This window comes from Nyctereutes procyonoides, unplaced genomic scaffold (genome assembly GCF_905146905.1).
Source record: "Nyctereutes procyonoides isolate TBG_1078 unplaced genomic scaffold, NYPRO_anot_genome, whole genome shotgun sequence".
NCBI classification, from domain to species: Eukaryota; Metazoa; Chordata; class Mammalia; order Carnivora; family Canidae; genus Nyctereutes; species Nyctereutes procyonoides.
In genome coordinates, this window is record NW_026575036.1 from 9,863,025 (window position 1) to 9,880,895 (window position 17,871).

General features: G+C 36.7%; 2 protein-coding genes across 5 annotated transcripts in view; one reads left to right on the forward strand and one right to left on the reverse strand.

Moving 5' to 3' along the window:
* The window catches only part of DNAI7 (dynein axonemal intermediate chain 7), a 65,800-nt gene that overhangs the window by 21,279 nt on the left and 26,650 nt on the right, over positions 1-17,871 (reverse strand). For all 4 annotated transcript variants that reach the window (XM_055318839.1, XM_055318838.1, XM_055318840.1 and 1 more), the window contains 3 exons: positions 16,783-16,929; positions 14,323-14,426; positions 12,660-12,972 (listed from right to left, as the gene is read on the reverse strand). In XM_055318839.1, coding sequence (XP_055174814.1) covers positions 12,660-12,972; positions 14,323-14,426; positions 16,783-16,929 — 564 coding nt within the window. The remainder of the gene's footprint in view (positions 1-12,659; positions 12,973-14,322; positions 14,427-16,782; positions 16,930-17,871) is intronic.
* Positions 7,688-8,061, forward strand: LOC129505648 (60S ribosomal protein L39-like). Its single transcript, XM_055318841.1, has one exon. It carries the CDS (start codon positions 7,733-7,735, stop codon positions 7,886-7,888), a length of 156 nt encoding a protein of 51 aa, XP_055174816.1. The 5' UTR covers positions 7,688-7,732; the 3' UTR covers positions 7,889-8,061.

Consider the following 17,871-nt stretch of genomic DNA (forward strand, 5'->3'; position numbering starts at 1 on the left):
CCACTTAAAATCCTCTAATGGCTTTCCATTACATTTACAATAAAATCTTAACTTCTTTCTCTGGTCTGCAAGACCCTGCTCTGGCTTCTGCTTTCCTCTCCAATGTCATCACATACCACTTTCCTCCTTGCCACCATATGTCAGTCCACTGGCCTTCTTACCTGGCACTCAGTTCATGACCTTTGCAGTACTGGTAGTCTCAGACTAGAATATATTTACCCTATTACATATCTGATTCCTTCTAGTCATTCTCAGCTTAAATAATAACTCATCATACAAGCTCTCCCTAACTGAGTTAGGGACAAACAGGGCTAGGAAGGGCTAGGTAGGGGGACATAGAGTCAGGCTCACAGAAATCCCCAAAATGCTGAGGTGTAAGGAAACCAGAGATAAGGGAGCAAGCCAGGCCACCCTGCCCTAGGTATGGGCAAGGAGGGTGTCTTTTTATGGCAGTCATCTGTGACCAACAAAGAATAACTGGACCCCAAAGAAGCAGTAAACCATTAAAGATATTATCACCAGTCCTAATTCAAACCAAGACAGCACAAGACTCTCAAGGTCATAAGCCAGTCAGTTCTCAATAAAAGACTGCCACTAAAAGCCCTCAGTGGAAACCCTGTCAGGACCCCTCTCATTTCTGAGAGATTTCTCTCTTTCTTTGCTTAATAAACTTCTATCACTTTACTCACTCTCCATTGTCTGTGAGATTCATTCTTTGACTCCGTGAGACAAGAACCTAGCTCTTTTGTATCCTTACCACCCAATCTAGTCTCTATACCAGTCACTCCCATAATCCTGTTTAATTCGGTGCATGACATTTATTACTATCTGTTTTCCATTTTTTAAAATTTATTGTTGGTTTCTCGTGACTTGGGTATAAATCATCAGAGCAGGAATCTCATTTGTCCTTTCATAAGTATCTTTTGAGGGCAGAACAGTACCAGCATACATAGGTAGGCATTCAATAGATATTTACTGAGTAAAGAAATAAGTACAAGGTCCATGATGTGATCATGAAAATGGGTTGCTGAAGTAAATTTGTGGGAAGTTGAAGGTTGTTGAATGTTAATCCTATATTTTTTACATGAGTTATTCTCATGGATTTAAAATTTTTCCACAATGATACCAAGAAGTACCCGAATCTCTAAGAATATTTCACATCCTCACACTTTTCCCCATAACTAGAATAATTTCCTTTCCTTCTCATCTAAACTTCTCCATGTCTATCAAAAGATTTAGTCCAAATGCTACCTCATCAGAGAAGACTTCCATTTCTATTCATTCTATTTTTCTTTTGGATTAAATGTAATCTCTTAACTCCCACCTGTAATCTCTCTCATTACACATATCTGAATATATGGTAACAACTGTTACAAGATGGTTAGCTCATTGAAAATAATGATCATGTTGAATTTCTTATAGTTACTTCATAATGTTTCATATATACTATATGTACTCATATTTATGTTAAATTTTATATCTGTTTAAAGTATCTTAAAGATAAAGACTATTTCTGGGCACCTGGATGGCTCGGTTGGTTAACATCTGCCTTCAGTTCAGGTCATGATCCTGGAGTCATGGGATCAAGCCCCATAATGGGCTCCTTGCTCAGTGGGGAGTCTGCTTCTCCCTCTGCCCCTTACCTCGGTAATGCTCTCTATCTCTCCCAAATATTTATTAAGTAAATAAAATCTTTAAAAAAAAGACTATTTTTAATCTGAACTTTCAAAAGTTTAAAAGCCCACATATGCATGTCCCTTAGATCACTAAAATATATTTTTTAAAGATTTTATTTATTTATTCATGAGAGACAGAGAGAGAGAGAGAGAGAGAGAGAGAGAGAGAGAGAGAGAGAGAGGCAGAGACACAGGCAGAAGGAGAAGCAGGCTCCACACAGGGAGCCCAATGTGGGACTCGATCTCGGGACTCCAGGATCATGCCCTCAGCTGAAGGCAGGCACTAAACCACTGAGCCACCCAGGGATCCCCAAGATCACTAAAATATTTCTGAAGGTGGTTATCTTTTTTAAAAAAAACATTTCTCTAAAATGTGTGATATTTAAATTAGGCTTTTCTAAAAATTTTGTAAAATATATAAATTGGGAAGACAATATTACTCAATACCTACAATTTTATTGTATTATTATATTTAAATTAATTAAAATATGGTATTAAGAGCCCTCTAGTGGCAAAGTTCTTAATAGATCTATAAAAAAAAATTTGGATCATCTTCTAAATCTAAGATTTAATTCTTTTGACAAGGTGCTAAATACTTGTTATTTGTAATCATATCACATATCATGCACAACTCAGGTACTCTGGGTAATTCCTGCATTATTATATTAATAATCTGTCTTGCAATCAGCCTCTAAAACATTAAAAAGATACGGGAAATCTATATTAAAATATACCAACCAAAAAATTTAAAGATAAGCAGTTTACCCTAAATGAAAAAAGTTGTAAAAATACAGAAATTTCTTCCTGTGAAGCCAAAATATAGTACGTTTTCCTACTGATACTACAGGTAGCCTCTCATTTACCCATATGCTTACATAAATACATGTACACAGATACATATAAGTTAAATTTCATGAATTTACCTGCCAGTTTAAAAAATTTAGAATATACTTGCCAAACAAATGAGTGTTGTGAATGACAATGAGGGTTATGGTAGTCCCTGTACTGCTGTGATTATAAAGGAATACAAACCTAACTGCCCTCCGTATGTATTACTTCAATTTCACTCTTGAGTTCCAACTGGACTGCAAGGGGCACACTTCCTGAGGTTTTGGAGTAGAAGCAAGGCCTCCTTTTTTTTTTAATTTTTATTTATTTATGATAGTCACACAGGGAGAGAGAGACAGAGGCAGAGACATAGGCAGAGGGAGAAGCAGGCTCCATGCACCGGGAGCCCGACGTGGGATTTGATCCCGGGTCTCCAGGATGGCGCCCTGGGCCAAAGGCAGGCGCTAAATCGCTGCGCCACCCAGGGATCCCAAAGCAAGGCCTCCTTATCACACCACTTGTACTATGTCAGATCACTACTGGGATCAGAACTGCTGAGGAGAGGGTCCCAAGAATCTCTAGTGACAAGCTTGAAGATTCCCTAAAGATAGCATAAGTGGTTCCCAACATACTCAACTGTAATTGAAAGAGTCTTAAGTTAAGCATATCCAATACAGAATAACTTAAATGGGAATAGTGGTTGATTCCTTGATATGGGTGGCTGTTCTTATGGAGGTTGTTTACAACAAATTAGACTCAAGTCAGGGCCTACTTTTAATCACTTAACCATACATTCATTCACTTATCTCATTCATTCAATAAGAAATGTTCATTGAGTCCCTATCATATACCAGGCCCTGTGCTTACAGTAAATTCAAACTCCATCAAGATATTCTTGTCCTTGGGATCCCTGGGTGGCGCAGCGGTTTGGCACCTGCCTTTGGCCCAGGGCGCGATCCTGGAGACCCGGGATCAAATCCCACATCGGGCTCCCGGTGCATGGAGCCTGCTTCTCCCTCTGCCTGTGTCTCTGCCTCTCTCTCTCTCTCTGTGACTATCATAAATAAATAAAAAAAATTTAAAAAAATAAAGATTTATTTGTTTTAAAAAAAAAGATATTCTTGTCCTTAAGATCATAATTATTGTTTAAGATTAAGATAATAAAGCATAATAAAAATGGAGTAGAGACATCTAATTTGGCCTGAAGGGGAAAACTTTATGGTAGCAAAATTTAAGGTAAGCATTTAAAGACAAGAAGTTAGGTACAGTGGATGAGGATGATGGGTGGAAGAGAATTTCACAATGACAAAAATGCAAATGGGGCACCACAGAGGCTTATGAAATTTCTCCCTTTGAAAGAATGAAAGAAGAAAGAAAGAAAGAAAGAAAGAAAGAAAGAAAGAAAGAAAGAAAGTTAGTTTCATTTTCTATTAGAAAAGTAATGTGAAAAAATAAAAAAATAAAAGTAATGTGTATTTAGTACTTGCTTATTGAAAATTCAAATAATACAGAGTATAAAGAAAATTTAAAAATTACTGATGCTATAGAATCATCTCACCTTTCTCAAACTCCCCACAACCTGATCACCAAGATAACCACTGTTTGGTGACTAGGCTTCCAGACTTTTTTCTATGCATTAACAAGTAACAGAAATTCACTCACAAAACAGAATCCTATGGCTAATACGATTTAGTAACTTGAACAAATATCTTAATACATTTTTTGGTATCTTTCTATATAACAGCACACAGGTTCCAGTTCAAGATGTAGGAGGATCTTGAACCAACCCCTAGACAGGCACATCAAAACTACAGCTACTTGGAACAGTTTCCTCTGGGGCTAAGCGGTGGGGAGCCCAAAACTAGCTGAGTGACTCCTACACATTGGGTGAATGAGGTAAGAAAGGCTGAGACACAATCTTGCTATGAATCCCACCTCCATGCAATGACCCACAATCAGGAGGGAAAGCATAAACACTATCTTCTCTAGGACTTAAGTATCTGAATCCCACATCTAGCATCCTAACTTTTAAAACCTGCAATTGAGAGACCAGCCCCTAAACACTTAGCTTTGACAGCTGATGGGGCTTGCATCCACAAAACCCACAAGGCTATAGCAAGCTGAGAAAGGGTTAAAAGGTTCCTGGTGTAGGACTTACCAGCCCCAGGGCCCAGGCAGAAGCAGCTGACTGAAAATCACCCAGACTTTCTGTGAAAGAGGTTTATTTGCTTATCTTCAAGTATAGACCTAAGGGCCAGGCATCTAATTTAATACACATCTAGGGGTCTACTAACTTACTCTTAAAAAACAGAGGCCAGTGGGTACCATCTCCGTTCTCCCTCCGTCTAGCTCCAGGTTCCACTATTTCCCAGAGAGGAGCCTGTAACCTTTTTCTGTGTGTGATTTTTGCAGCCACCACCCAGGGAACACTTTAGATTGCCTGGCTCTCTGACCAATAGGACTCACTCACGACTCCCACAGGACTATAACAAATAGCCAGTTCTTAACTGGCTACCATCCCCAGGGCACAGCAGAGAGGCAACAGACCCAGGAGCTAAGTCACTTGTGAAAGAGGCCTATTAGCTTATCTTCATAGTTGTGGCCTGAGGGGCAGGCTTCCAATTAAACACACATCTAAGGGCTAACTGTAATCCTCCCTAGAGACTGCAGAAGGTGGTTGGTCTCTCTTTGCTACACTCTAGAGCACCAGTATTTAGCAGAGGAGCCCTTGCATATATGCCTGGTGCCAGAGTTTTGCATCTAGTTCCCTGGTTTTTGTGGCTGCTGCTCACAGGATGCCGCTTTGATTGCCGGGGTCTGGTGGCCAACAGGGCTTGTATTCAGGAGTTCAATAAAACAGTTGCAAAGAATGAAAGAGTTCTTAACTGGCTATCACCCCAGGGCTTAGCTCAGAGGGAGCAGACAAAAATATCCTTCTCTCAATATTCCCCTGAAAAATGTATATTTGCATACTTTAAAAGCTGCTGCCTGAAGCCTGGTTTCCAATTAGCCTGAACCTAGGTGCTGACTGAGACCCTCTTGTTTGGGAAACTGATAGATCTTGGTGCATCCTCAACTACTGAGAGCCACTAAAAAGACTGTAGGCTGCTTTGGACAATCACAAAAGATCAAGAGACATCGAAGAGCTAGGGAAGGGTTGAATGATACATTTTATCTGCTACATGAAGCCATTCCAAGACTGGGGGAGATGGCTGTTTAACGCACAGAAACCAACACAGAGAGTCAAGTAAAATGAAGAAACAAAGGATATCACCTCTTAGCTTAGAATAGCTATTTTCAAAAAGATAATAAGGGTTGGCAATGAAGTAGAGAGAAAAGAACACTTGTGCACTGTTGGTGGGAATGTAAATTGGTGCAGCTGCTATAGAAAACAGTCTGGAGCTTCCTCAAAATAATTAAAAATAGAATTACCATATGATCCAGTAATTCTGCTCTTGGGTAGAAAGGAAATAAAAACACTAACTTGAAAAGATATATGCACTGTTATGTTCACCACAGCATTATTTACAGTAGTCAAGACATAGACATAACGTAAGTGTTTACTGATGGATGAATGGATAAAGAAAATTATGGTACATATAGACAATGGAATATTATTAAGCAATAAAAAAGGAAATCTTGCCATTTGTGACAACATGGATGGAGCTTGAAGGTATCATATGAAATGAGTCAGAGAAAGGTAAATATGGATAATCTCACTAATATGTGGAAGTTCAACAAAAACAAACTTAGAGGGCAGCCCAGGTGGCTCAGCGGTTTAGCACCTGCCTTCAGCACAGGGCAATCCTGGAGACCCGGGATTGAGTCCCACATCAGGCTCCCTGCACGGGGCCTGCTTCTCCCTCTGCCTGTGTATCTGCCCCTCTCTCTCTCTCTCTCTCTCTCTCTCTCTCTGTCTCTCATGAATAAATAAATAAAATCTTAAAAAAAAATCAAACTTAGACACAGAGAAGAGGCTGGTAATTACCAGAGGTGGAGGGGGTGGTGGTGAGTAAAATGGGTGAAGATGGCTAAGGAATACAAAACTCCAGTTATAGAATAAGTCCTGGGGTTGTAATGAGCAGCATGGTGACCGTACTTAACAATACTGTATTGTATATTTGAGTGTTGCTAAGAGAGATCTTAAAAGTTCTCATCACAAGAAAAAAAATATTTGTAACTATGTGTGATGATGGATGTTAATTAGTAAAGATATCAAATGATTATGTTGTATACCTGAAACTAATATGTCAATTTTATCTCAATAAAAAATTTCAAATTTAAAAAAATATAGAAAATCTGTATCATTATTTTGAATGGCTACTAATATTTGACTGTTGACTATTTGGTAATTACTTTATGGACTATACTTGCTACTATAAAAATATCTCGGGGGTCCCTGGTTGGCCCAGCGGTTCAGCACCTGCCTTCATCCCAGGGCCTGATCCTAGAGACCCAGGATCGTGTCCCGTGTCAGGCTCCCGCCATGGAGCCTGCTTCTCCCTCTGCCTGTATCTCTGCCCCTCTCTCTCTTTCTCTCATGAATAAAAAATAAAAATCTTTTTAAAAAATTAAATAAAATTTTTTTAAATCTCAAAAAACACTGTAACACATTTTTACCTGTCCTATTATTTCGTAATAAATTACTAAAATTAAAATCACTGATATGTACATTCACATAGTAGCAAGCTGCCCTTCAGAAAGACTGTAATAGTTTACATTTCTAACAGTATGTGAAAATGCCTCCTCCCCCTCATGTTCAATTTGAGAAGACAGGTTATTATGATGCTTCCAATTTTATCACTTATTTGATTCAGTATCTTTTAATTTTTTCATTAGCTAGTTGCATATCTCCTCTCATCTGCCTACTCAAGTCCTTTGCTTAATTATTAGGAAATTATCTTACCAATTTGTAAGAGCTCTCTATATTAAAATATTAACCCCTTGTTTTATATATTTAGTTTTTTCATTTTGTTATCTTCCAACTTTGTTCATAGTGAGGTTTATTTGACTATACAAATGGTTGAATCCAGTGAATCTCCTTTTATGGTCTTGATTTTGATGCACTGATAAGAAAGATCTTCCTGTAAAGGTAATAACTTTCCTATGTTCTCCTCATATATTTTTATCATGTTGAGTTTTGATTAATTTGTTTTTCTATTTAAAACTTTAATGTTCTCTCTCCTTTCCGCCGCCATCCTGGTTGCGTGTCGTTGACTGTGATCGCCATGTCTTCTCACAAGACTTTGAGAATCAAGCGATTCCTGGCCAAGAAACAAAAGCAGAATCGTCCTATTCCCCAGTGGATTCGGATGAAAACTGGTAATAAAATCAGGTACAACTCCAAGAGGAGACACTGGAGAAGAACCAAGCTGGGTCTGTGAGGAAGCATCGCACATCATGAAATAGCAAACATAATTGGTACACATATTTAAGCCACATGGAGATCACATGTTCCTATCCTATCAATATGGAAACATCCTTCCTACCTGGCCAATAGACATGTCTTATCAAGGGAATGATTTTCTCTGTTACTATGCCTCTATACCAGTAGGTTGGTTCAGTAATAAATGTCTGCCTTTGGCTCAGGTCTTGACGGGGAGTCAGCATGTCTCCCTCTCTCTGCTCCTCCCCCTGCTCATGTGCTTTCTCTCAAATAAAATCTTTTTTAAAAAAAAATAAATAAATAAAAATAAAACTTTAATGTTATTTTTTAATCTGTAGAATGAAATACAAATAAAAATTGATTTCAGATTCTACGCCAATTATTATATCAAACTCCTTTCCCTTCTCAATTTCTGGAACTTCTTTTATACAGATTTTGAACCTCTTACTTCTTCCCATCCTTTCTTTTACTCCCCACCCCCATAAATTCCATCAAATTTTCTTTGTCCTCCTCTTTCAAGCTGCTGATTCTCTTTATATATCCAATGATTTTTGCCCCCTGCAGATTACTCGCACTTACAAAAGGTGGTTTACACTGTTCAGAATTAGTGACAAGTATAGGCCCAGCTAACCATTGTTAAAATCTGCTCTCTCTCCTTTCCTACCCAGCTTACCACAGCAAGCGCCTGGGGGATTCTTCGTTGTAAGCAGTTACTGCTCCCCAGACCTGCCCTTGCCCCATCAATCTTCCCTCAGCACAGGAGATGGCCTTTCCCTCCTGCCTTGGCACACTTAACATTATTATGGGATTCATCTGCTTCTGTGGAAATCATACATGCTTTAGCATTATTCATATTAACATTCTCAGAATGCTGTGGAGGTTTTGGAAGGATGATAGAGCACATGTGCATAAATATCTATAGACATGCCAGTTCGGTGTGATAAAAGGAGTGGTTCCTGGAATTAGGGGTGCTAAGTGAATTAATATTACTCATCTTTTGGACAATTTTCTCTTTTCAACTCCCTTAATAACCGTGTTTCCTCTGATGTAGGAACAAATTAGGGGTAGATGGGGCCAGGCGGGGAAAGATAAGGGCCCAAAGTCAGGTTCCCAGGAATCTGTGGGCTCCCATAAACCCCAAGGACACCAAGAGGCCCAAGAGTCAGGCTTCTACCCATTCCAAGGAAACAGAAATAAAGCAGCAAAAACAGAGATAAAGCCAGATATATATATATATATATATATATATCCCTAGCTCCAAAATGTCAGGGAGTATCTCCCTTTGATGGTTACTAAAGAAATCACAAAAACTCACCAGACCACAAAGAAATAACTCATTAAGGTGTTATCAATAGTCCCCAAGACTGCACAAGAATCTCAAGGTCCAGGCTCCCTGGCTAGGTTCTCAATTAAAGACTGCCACTAAAAGCCCTCAGTGGCAACCCTGCTGGGACCCCTCTCACTGCTGAGAGATTTCTCTGTATCTTTGCTTAATAAATTTCTATTGCTTTGCTCACTCTCCATTGCCCGCGAGATTTTCTTCGACTCCATGAGACAAGAACCTAGTTAGCTCTCTCTTATCACTTCCAGCCAGGTTTCCTTGTGTACCATTCACACAACTGTTGGTCAAGCTTCCCCAGGCTGTGGTAAAGTTCCATAAAATAAAACTACTTCTGCTAATCCTGCTGATCTTTACTCTGGATTTCCTAGACTACTTATTTGAGGATAGCTTCAACATTCCATGACACAGGAATTTTACCACTAGGTAGAATGCTTTTTCTGGACATACTATTGTGGCATTATCAACATCAGCCATTGGCATACATTTAGTTACAGGTTGAAACTATTCTAGAAAACATTAAATAATAACAGCAAAACCAGATGTGATCACATAGTAAGAGCTATTTGAACTGTGGAAAGCTTAGTTTGGTACCTCTGAGCTCACTAGCTGAGAGTAAAGGAAATAAGTCCTTACTGTAACAAAGAACAGACCTTGAGAAAAATCTATAATTGTACTGTCTGGCATGATAGTGAATTTATATGCTTATATTTTTAATATAAAATTATTTTCAACATTAACAGAACTATAATCCTTACTGCATAAGAAAGAATGGTTAGTCCTGTAAATTCAAATAATCCATCAAATAATGTTTTCTAATTATTATTTCACAATTTTTAAATAATGTGAAATTCTTAAAATGTTGATAAGTTTTCATTAAATATTAATTATAATCAAAGGTCTTGACTATGGGGAGAACTTGTCCAATATTTTGAATCAGATCAAGACCAAACATTTTTAAATACTTGTTTCATACAATTTTGTTGCCTTGTTTTTTAATTTGTCCTGTTTTCATGAATGTTCAACCACAAATCCTGTCAAATTTTGAGTTGATAGGTTTTTGTTTTATTTTTTACTATATATTTGCTGTTGTGAAGTCAGGGTCCATTTATTCATTCTTTATTTTTGTCCCCTCAGAAATCTGTATTTCCATCCACCACATTTTATTAGCTAAAGCAAGTCCTAGTCATGCCTAACTTCAGGGGGGTGAGGAGAGTAATCATCCCATATGTTCACAAAAGGCAGAACTAGAAATATTGTTGAACTCTATCTAGGGGAGCTACCACGTCACCTGAGAGGTAAAATCTTTTTTATTATTATTATTTTAAAAGCTATTGTATTGCTCACAGAACATTTATTTTAAGTGACAAGTTTTTTTTAAATATTTTATTTATTTATTCACGAGAGACACAGAGAGAAGCAGAGACACAGGCAGAGGCAGAAGCAGGCTCCATGCAGGGAGCCCGATGTGGGACTCGATCCCCGGACCCCAGGATCACGCCCAGAGCCGAAGGCAAACACTTAACCGCTGAGCCACCCAGGGATCCCAAGTGACATGTTTTTAAAGAGCAAATTGCTTCCCATCTCTCTAAAATACCAGTTACATGCAGGTTTCTGGGTTCTTCTTCTCTATTCCTTTTAATTTTTACATGGTTGTAATCATACTCTAAATACTATTCTTTGTATTGAACATTATGTCATAGCCATTTTCTATTTTGCTAAAGAACCTTCATAATTTTTTATTATGATGTAATAGTTGAAATGGAATTTTGCAATTCCATATATTCTTAGATTATCTAATAATTCCTATTCTGATTTCAAATTTGTATTCAATCTAATTCTTAACCCATCCTTGTGTTCAAAGAAAATAAACCAATAAAACAATACACATCTTAGGCACTTGTAGAAAAACCTGCTATTTCTGGTCCTTCCTAAAATGCAGATTGTTTATGGCCAAACAAAACGGGTACTTAGTTCTGAAAAATTCTACAGAGACAGTGCTAACGTATTAAGTAAGTAGCTTGAAAATCCCAGAAATAGAAAAGAACAGGAACCAATTACGGGAATGTGATTATTAAGTTGCCCAAATATGTTACTATATCTAAAGATGTCAAGTTTTAAGAGAGCAGTATAATATTTTAAGAAAATCAATTTTACTTAAAAAAAAAAAAGAAAATCAATTTTACTTTATAAAATTCTTTCTTACTTTTGTAAGAAAGTAATGTAAGATGATCCCTTAGTTTGTAAAGGTATTTACTTCAAGATTCCATGTAATGGCATGTTTCCTTGAGTTTGAAATACAATAAACAAATATAAATTTGCTTCAAAGCTGTTCAGGTATGACCCTAAAATAAAACTGAGCAATTCCTGTGTTGAACTTTAGAATACTGAAGCAACAGGCTGAACTAACTCTGAATAGTGACTATTGATAGAAGGCAAGAAGGAAATTGATACATTCAAAGTTGAGCAATTGGCAAGAAAGTGACTATCAGACAAGTTCTAGTTGTTTAGGAAAACATCTTAAGAATGCTCCAGGGGAATCTAGTAACATTGACTACACAAAGAAAAAATGTATACTTAAAAAATGTGTATTTAAAAAATGTGTCCTGGCCAACAAGCACATGAGAAAATGCTCCACATCACTTGCCATTAGGGAAATACAAATTAAAACCACAATGAGATACCACCTCACACCATTGAGAATGGGGAAAATTAATAAGGCACGAAACCACAAATGTTGGGAGAGGATGTGGAGAAAGGGGAACCCTCTTGCACTGTTGGTGGGAATGTGAACTGGTGCAGCCACTCTGGAAAACTGTGTGGAGGTTCCTCAAAGACTTAAAAATAGATCTGCCCTACGACCCAGCAATTGCACTGCTGGGGATTTACCCCAAAGATACTGATGCAGTGAAACGCTGGGACACCTGCACCCCGATGTTTCTAGCAGCCATGTCCACAATAGCCAAACTGTGGAAGGAGCCTCAGTGTCCATCGAAAGATGAATGGATAAAGAAGATGTGGTTTATGTATACAATGGAAAATTACTCAGCCAATTAGAAATGACAAATACCCACCATTTGCTTCCACGTGGATGGAACTGGAGGGTATTATGCTGAGTGAAATAAGTCAGTTGGAGAAGGACAAACATTATATGGTCTCATTCATTTGGGGAATATAAAAAATAGTGAAAGGGAATAAAGGGGAAAGGAGAAAAAATGAGTGGGAAATATCAGAAAGGGAGACAGAACATGAGAGACTCCTAACTCTGGGAAAAGAACTAGAGGTGGTAGAAAGGGAGGTGGGCAGGGGTGGGGGTGACTGGGTGACAGGCACTGAGGGGGGCACTTGATGGGATGAGCACTGGGTGTTATTCTATATGCTGGCAAATTGAACACCAATAAAAAATAAAATTTTAAAAAATGTGTCCTACCGTTTGTACTTCAATATCACCTTGTTCCTCACATTTTGTTTCTTCTTCTTCGTGAACAGATTTAGACTCATTTTCTAGTTGTTTACTCTCTTCTGGGAGCTCTTTGCTGATTGCTGCTTCTACACTCTTGACTTCATCTTTGACAAACTGTGGTATTCTGGTAGTATGTCCTTGGAATGATGTTGAGATGGGGCGCAGTGGTGTGACATGGTCATAGTGTGTATGTAGGAGTCGCAAAGCAATGTCACTTGTTGCCAAAATCCTTGGAATTTCAAATCCAGTTTGTGTTTCAGAGAATCTGACACTTTTGTACCTGTTGATAATTTCAACAAAAAGGAGGAGACCCTATGAAACTAAGTCTGTTGAGAATGTATACCTAAGCAATATTTCTCTTCATTTGAATTTTGCCAAACTTTGGAATCCCAATCCATGCTTGCTTGCTTTGTGGCATTTGGACCCAGTTGTTAATGTTGTACTTCTCAAAACACTCTCTTGGTGTCTATGACCCCATACTCTTCTCTTCCATTTCTGGCAAGTCCTTCTCTGCTTCCTCTGGATGGTCTTCTTCCTAACTGTCCCTTAAAAGTTGACATTACTCTGCTTTCTACCCAGGCCCTCCCCTCCACATACTCTCCTTAGATATTATTATTTTGATGGCCTCAATCATAACTTAGGTTAACAGGAATTTTTAACATGAGTTCTATGTTTCCTGAGGGGGGGGGTGCAGGGGAAGAGGCATCCTTCAATGGGTTTTAAGAGGTCCAAACATGCCCTTACCTATGATAAGTATGTGTGATAAAGTTCGTAAGAATGTATGACTCCCCAAAAGTTAAAAAGTCCTGATCTATAGGTCTCCTCAAAACAGATCTACAACTCAGATTTTTTTCAATGCTTTCAGACAGTTGAACTTTGCTATTTTATAAGTATGTAAACTCAACAGGTCCAACATTGAACACACCATCCCTGCAACCCCTCTCACTATCACTATCACTATCAAATAAAACAAAATTTGTTTCTGCCTCCACTATTCATTATCTTAGTAAAAGGACACCATCTAATTCTCTTCTTAAACCTGGTAGCTAATACAGGGCTATCCATTTTACTTCTTTTAAAATTATACAGATTAATTTTTTACTCTTCTGTATGTAACACATTTTACGATTAAAAAGGATATATTGCTATATTGTCTCATTAGATTTGAAGACAGAATATTTTAAAGCAAATGTAACTTGGAAAATATTTTGTTTCTTCCTGTTACTCAATACCAAATTAAAGTCCAATTCTTTCCATTCTCATATGACTAGTCTTTTCAGAGCTGGCACCCTAGAACCTAGGCCTCCTAGCATTTACTTTGTTTTCTTTTTTTTTTTCCCTAAAACACACTGCCATACTAACTCAATTAATTTGAAATATTGAAGATTAAGCAACAGAAATGATCATGAATTTATCATTATCACTATCATTTCTCAGAAAGATGTTATTAGCTAAAAATAACATGCTTAAGGTAAACAAATGGCAGGTCTGTGATACAAACTCCAGTTGGTTGACTTCCTAACATAGGTTTTTTCCAAGTATACCATACTAGTATGCAACAGCCATCTGTTTAGTCATCATGAGGCGACTCCCAATATATTTTAACCTACAGTATCACCCATGGGAATACCTTGGATTCTTCTTGAGGTTTGCCCACACATATAGAGTAACATTTTCATCTTGAATGACTTTTTCCATATTTCCACTGTCCAGATCTGCTAATGTACTAGCTTGCTATAAGAAGAAAAAGAAAACATTATAAAAGATGAGAGGCCTCATAAATTATGCAACTTAGATGAATTATTTCATCACTTAGGTGTTAGATTCATTACTTAAGAGAGTAATTTGGGTAAAAGTATCAAAATAACAAAAAAATTGTTTAAAAAATTATCTTAATGATATTTCATTACTTAACTAAATGTGCTCCACAACTGTGTCTAAGGATTAACGTTGTTCCTATATTCCTAGGATTACTATTATATTACCCTTTCCAATTTTAACATTATCATGACTTTAACTATACACATGCTTCTTTATCTGTACCTTATTTTTTTTAAAGGTTTTTATTTATTTATTCATGAGAGATACAGAGAGAGAGAGGCAGAGACACAGGTAGAGGGAGAAGCAGGCTCCATGCAGGAAGCCTGATGTGGTGGAGAAGCAGGCTCTATGCAGGAAGCCTGATGCGGGACTTGGTATCAGGACCCTAAGATCATGCCCTGAACCAAAGGCAGATGCTCAGCCACTGAGCCACCCAGGCATCCCCTTTATCTGTACCTTAAAATGTAGATCACACTACTGCAAATGTTAGTCTATTTCTGAATATTATCAAATTTAGAAAACAAAATATCCAGTTTATGAAATCCAAATGAGTCATTATTAGTAATACTTGATGTCCAACACCAAGTACAATTTATGGATGTTCTTAAAAATGTTTTAGTAAAGACTAATATAGCTTGATGCATATTAACTCTCTAAAATGGCTTAACTAAGTCAATATTATATGTATTTAGTTGCCATAATATAAAAACTTAGAAGTAGGGATCCCTGGGTGGCACAGCGGTTTGGCGCCTGCCTTTGGCCCAGGGCGCGATCCTGGAGACCCGGGATCGAATCCCACGTCGGGCTCCCGGTGCATGGAGCCTGCTTCTCCCTCTGCCTGTGTCTCTGCCTCTCTCTCCCTCTCTCTCTCTCTGTGACTATCATAAATAAATAAAAATTAAAAAAAAAACTTAGAGAAGTACTGGAGATTGAATTTATTGCCAAGTTTTAAAAAGTCATTGATTTTCAGTTTAGTAGTTTTTAAAAAGTAATTGTTCCTCAACAACTTTTCACCTAATTACTTAAGTGAAAGTGATTCTTATCATTCATTACACTGAGGATTAAAAAATGGTGATTTTCTGACAATTCCTTCTACATTTATCAGACGGCATTCTTCAATAAAGAACTATTCTTTCCCCCAACCCTCTTTTCCCCCTTCCTTTTTTGAAGTACACTTTAGATCTATGGATTTTTATTCAATGTACTATAATCAATTACAATTATTCTTTCTGATATTCAAATTATTCCAAATTTGACCAGTGGGAGCCCCTTTAAGCTAGTTCGGTCCCTTTGGATATGACTCCATGTAGTCTCTGAGCATTTATTTGCTTTTTAGCACAAGATAACTCCACTTCATCTTTCATTTTCCCTACTCCCAGCCTGGAATTGGCTGTCTACCCCAATTACAACTGATTCCATTTTATGAATTAAAAAGAAACCTGGTTCATACTGATTTTTCCATTTCGAATTTAATATTACAGTATTTTATTCTAATCTCCTTTCCTTTTACATACTGTATCCTTTTTTATCTTAAAATAATCTCAATTACTAATAATTATAATACATTTCCTTGCTTTTCTTACAATATAAACAAAATAGTTCCAAAATTACATTATGAATATTACTACTAAAAATAAATTTAGTGAAGTTCAATCCTTCTTTGCAGTATTTAGAACATATTCTACTAAGGCTATACAGAGACCAAAATAAATCAAAAGATAAAATATGCCCCCCACCCAAAAAAAGTGTAACTTTGTTGTTTTCTGATTTAAAGAACAAAATAAAACAAAAATAGCCATAGAAGACATTCATGGGATAGGATATTAGCCAAAATTTAAATATGAACTGGACATTAGATTATGGAATTAGTACTTTCTAAGGTATAATAATGATTTTACAGTTATATAGATATTATTATTATTGACAAGATATTTGGGAAAAATAGAGTGACTGACTACCAATAATTATGATCTTTATCAATTGACTTTCTAGAGTAGTGAATGTCTAACATATAATGTTTCGTGAATTTATTTTCATAGTGATCCTAGTAAACCTTAGCAAGAATAAGAAAAAAACTGGACTTTAACTATACTAACAATGTTTTTTTTTTCTTTAGAAATATTTATGATTGTTAAATCTGGATAAATATATACCTATGACTTTTTCCTAGCCTTTTAATTAAAAATATACTTGATTTTTATCATATAGTATAAAATTTTAACAGTCAAAAAAGTTAATCATAACTTAGAGGCAAAATAATAACACTTACTCTGAGAAGTATTTCCGTGGCTATATTAAACTTAAGATGAAGGAGCTCCTGCATTTCTAGAACTGATCCTTGGTATTGTATGATATTTTTATCTTCCAAATAATATGGTGGCGTTTCCAATAAAATTAATTTCAATTTCTCAATTAACTATAAAATAAAAACAAAGTAAAAACTTTATTAAAAAATAATCTTTTGAAAACTACTCAAAGAAAGAGTGAAAAGGGGATATTCTATCTTTTGAATTGAAAAACACATCATCAGTAAAACATGATGATAAAAACCTTTTATTTATTTATTGTATTATTTAAGATCATGGAAAAATAAAATATTTCCTCCAGGAACTCCATTGTAAGAATTCCCGACTATGTGTAACAGTATTTTCATTAGCAAGTTAATACAACAGGGACAGCCTGGATACCTATGACTATGGAACAGTAGAAATAATAGTATAACAACAACAGTATATAACAACAAGAAGTTAAGAAGAGAGTTACTAATATATATTGAATGTTTATGTAGGAGCCCAGGGCAGGCTACCCTCAAATGCACCAAAAAGACACAATATTTAACATTTTTAATTGAATTTTTACTAATCTCAGCCCAAATTGCACTTAGAATTCCTTACTAACTCAAGTTCACTAACACCTCTTTTCCTTATCCTGTAAATTCCTCACAAATCTATTGTTTCTTTGTTTAAAATGTGCCTGCCTTGGTCATTTCTTTGGGTCACAATTTCATTATTGGATATCCATATGCATGGAATAAAATTGTCTTTTTTCTCCCATTAACCTGTCTCATGCGAACTGAATTTTCAGTCCAGCTGAAAGACCTTGAAGGGTAGGAGAATTTTCTCTCCTACACTTACTATATGCCAAGAATTGTTCTAAATGCTTATGTTTTAATTCATTCTGTCTTCATCATAACTCTATCAGCTAGATACTGTTACTGTGTCTATTTTTATAGATAAGGAAAACAAGGTTTCAACTGTAAGGAGTTTGGGAGATCCCACCCATCCTAACAAGTAAAAAGCTCAACAGACTGAAAAATCAGCAAGTCTTCTTTGATCCACAGAGGGGAGGAGAAAGGGCA

Bases quoted from the DNA above. Each gene is read 5' to 3' on its own strand.
- LOC129505648 (XM_055318841.1), top strand. From the start codon at position 7,733: ATGTCTTCTCACAAGACTTTGAGAATCAAGCGATTCCTGGCCAAGAAA.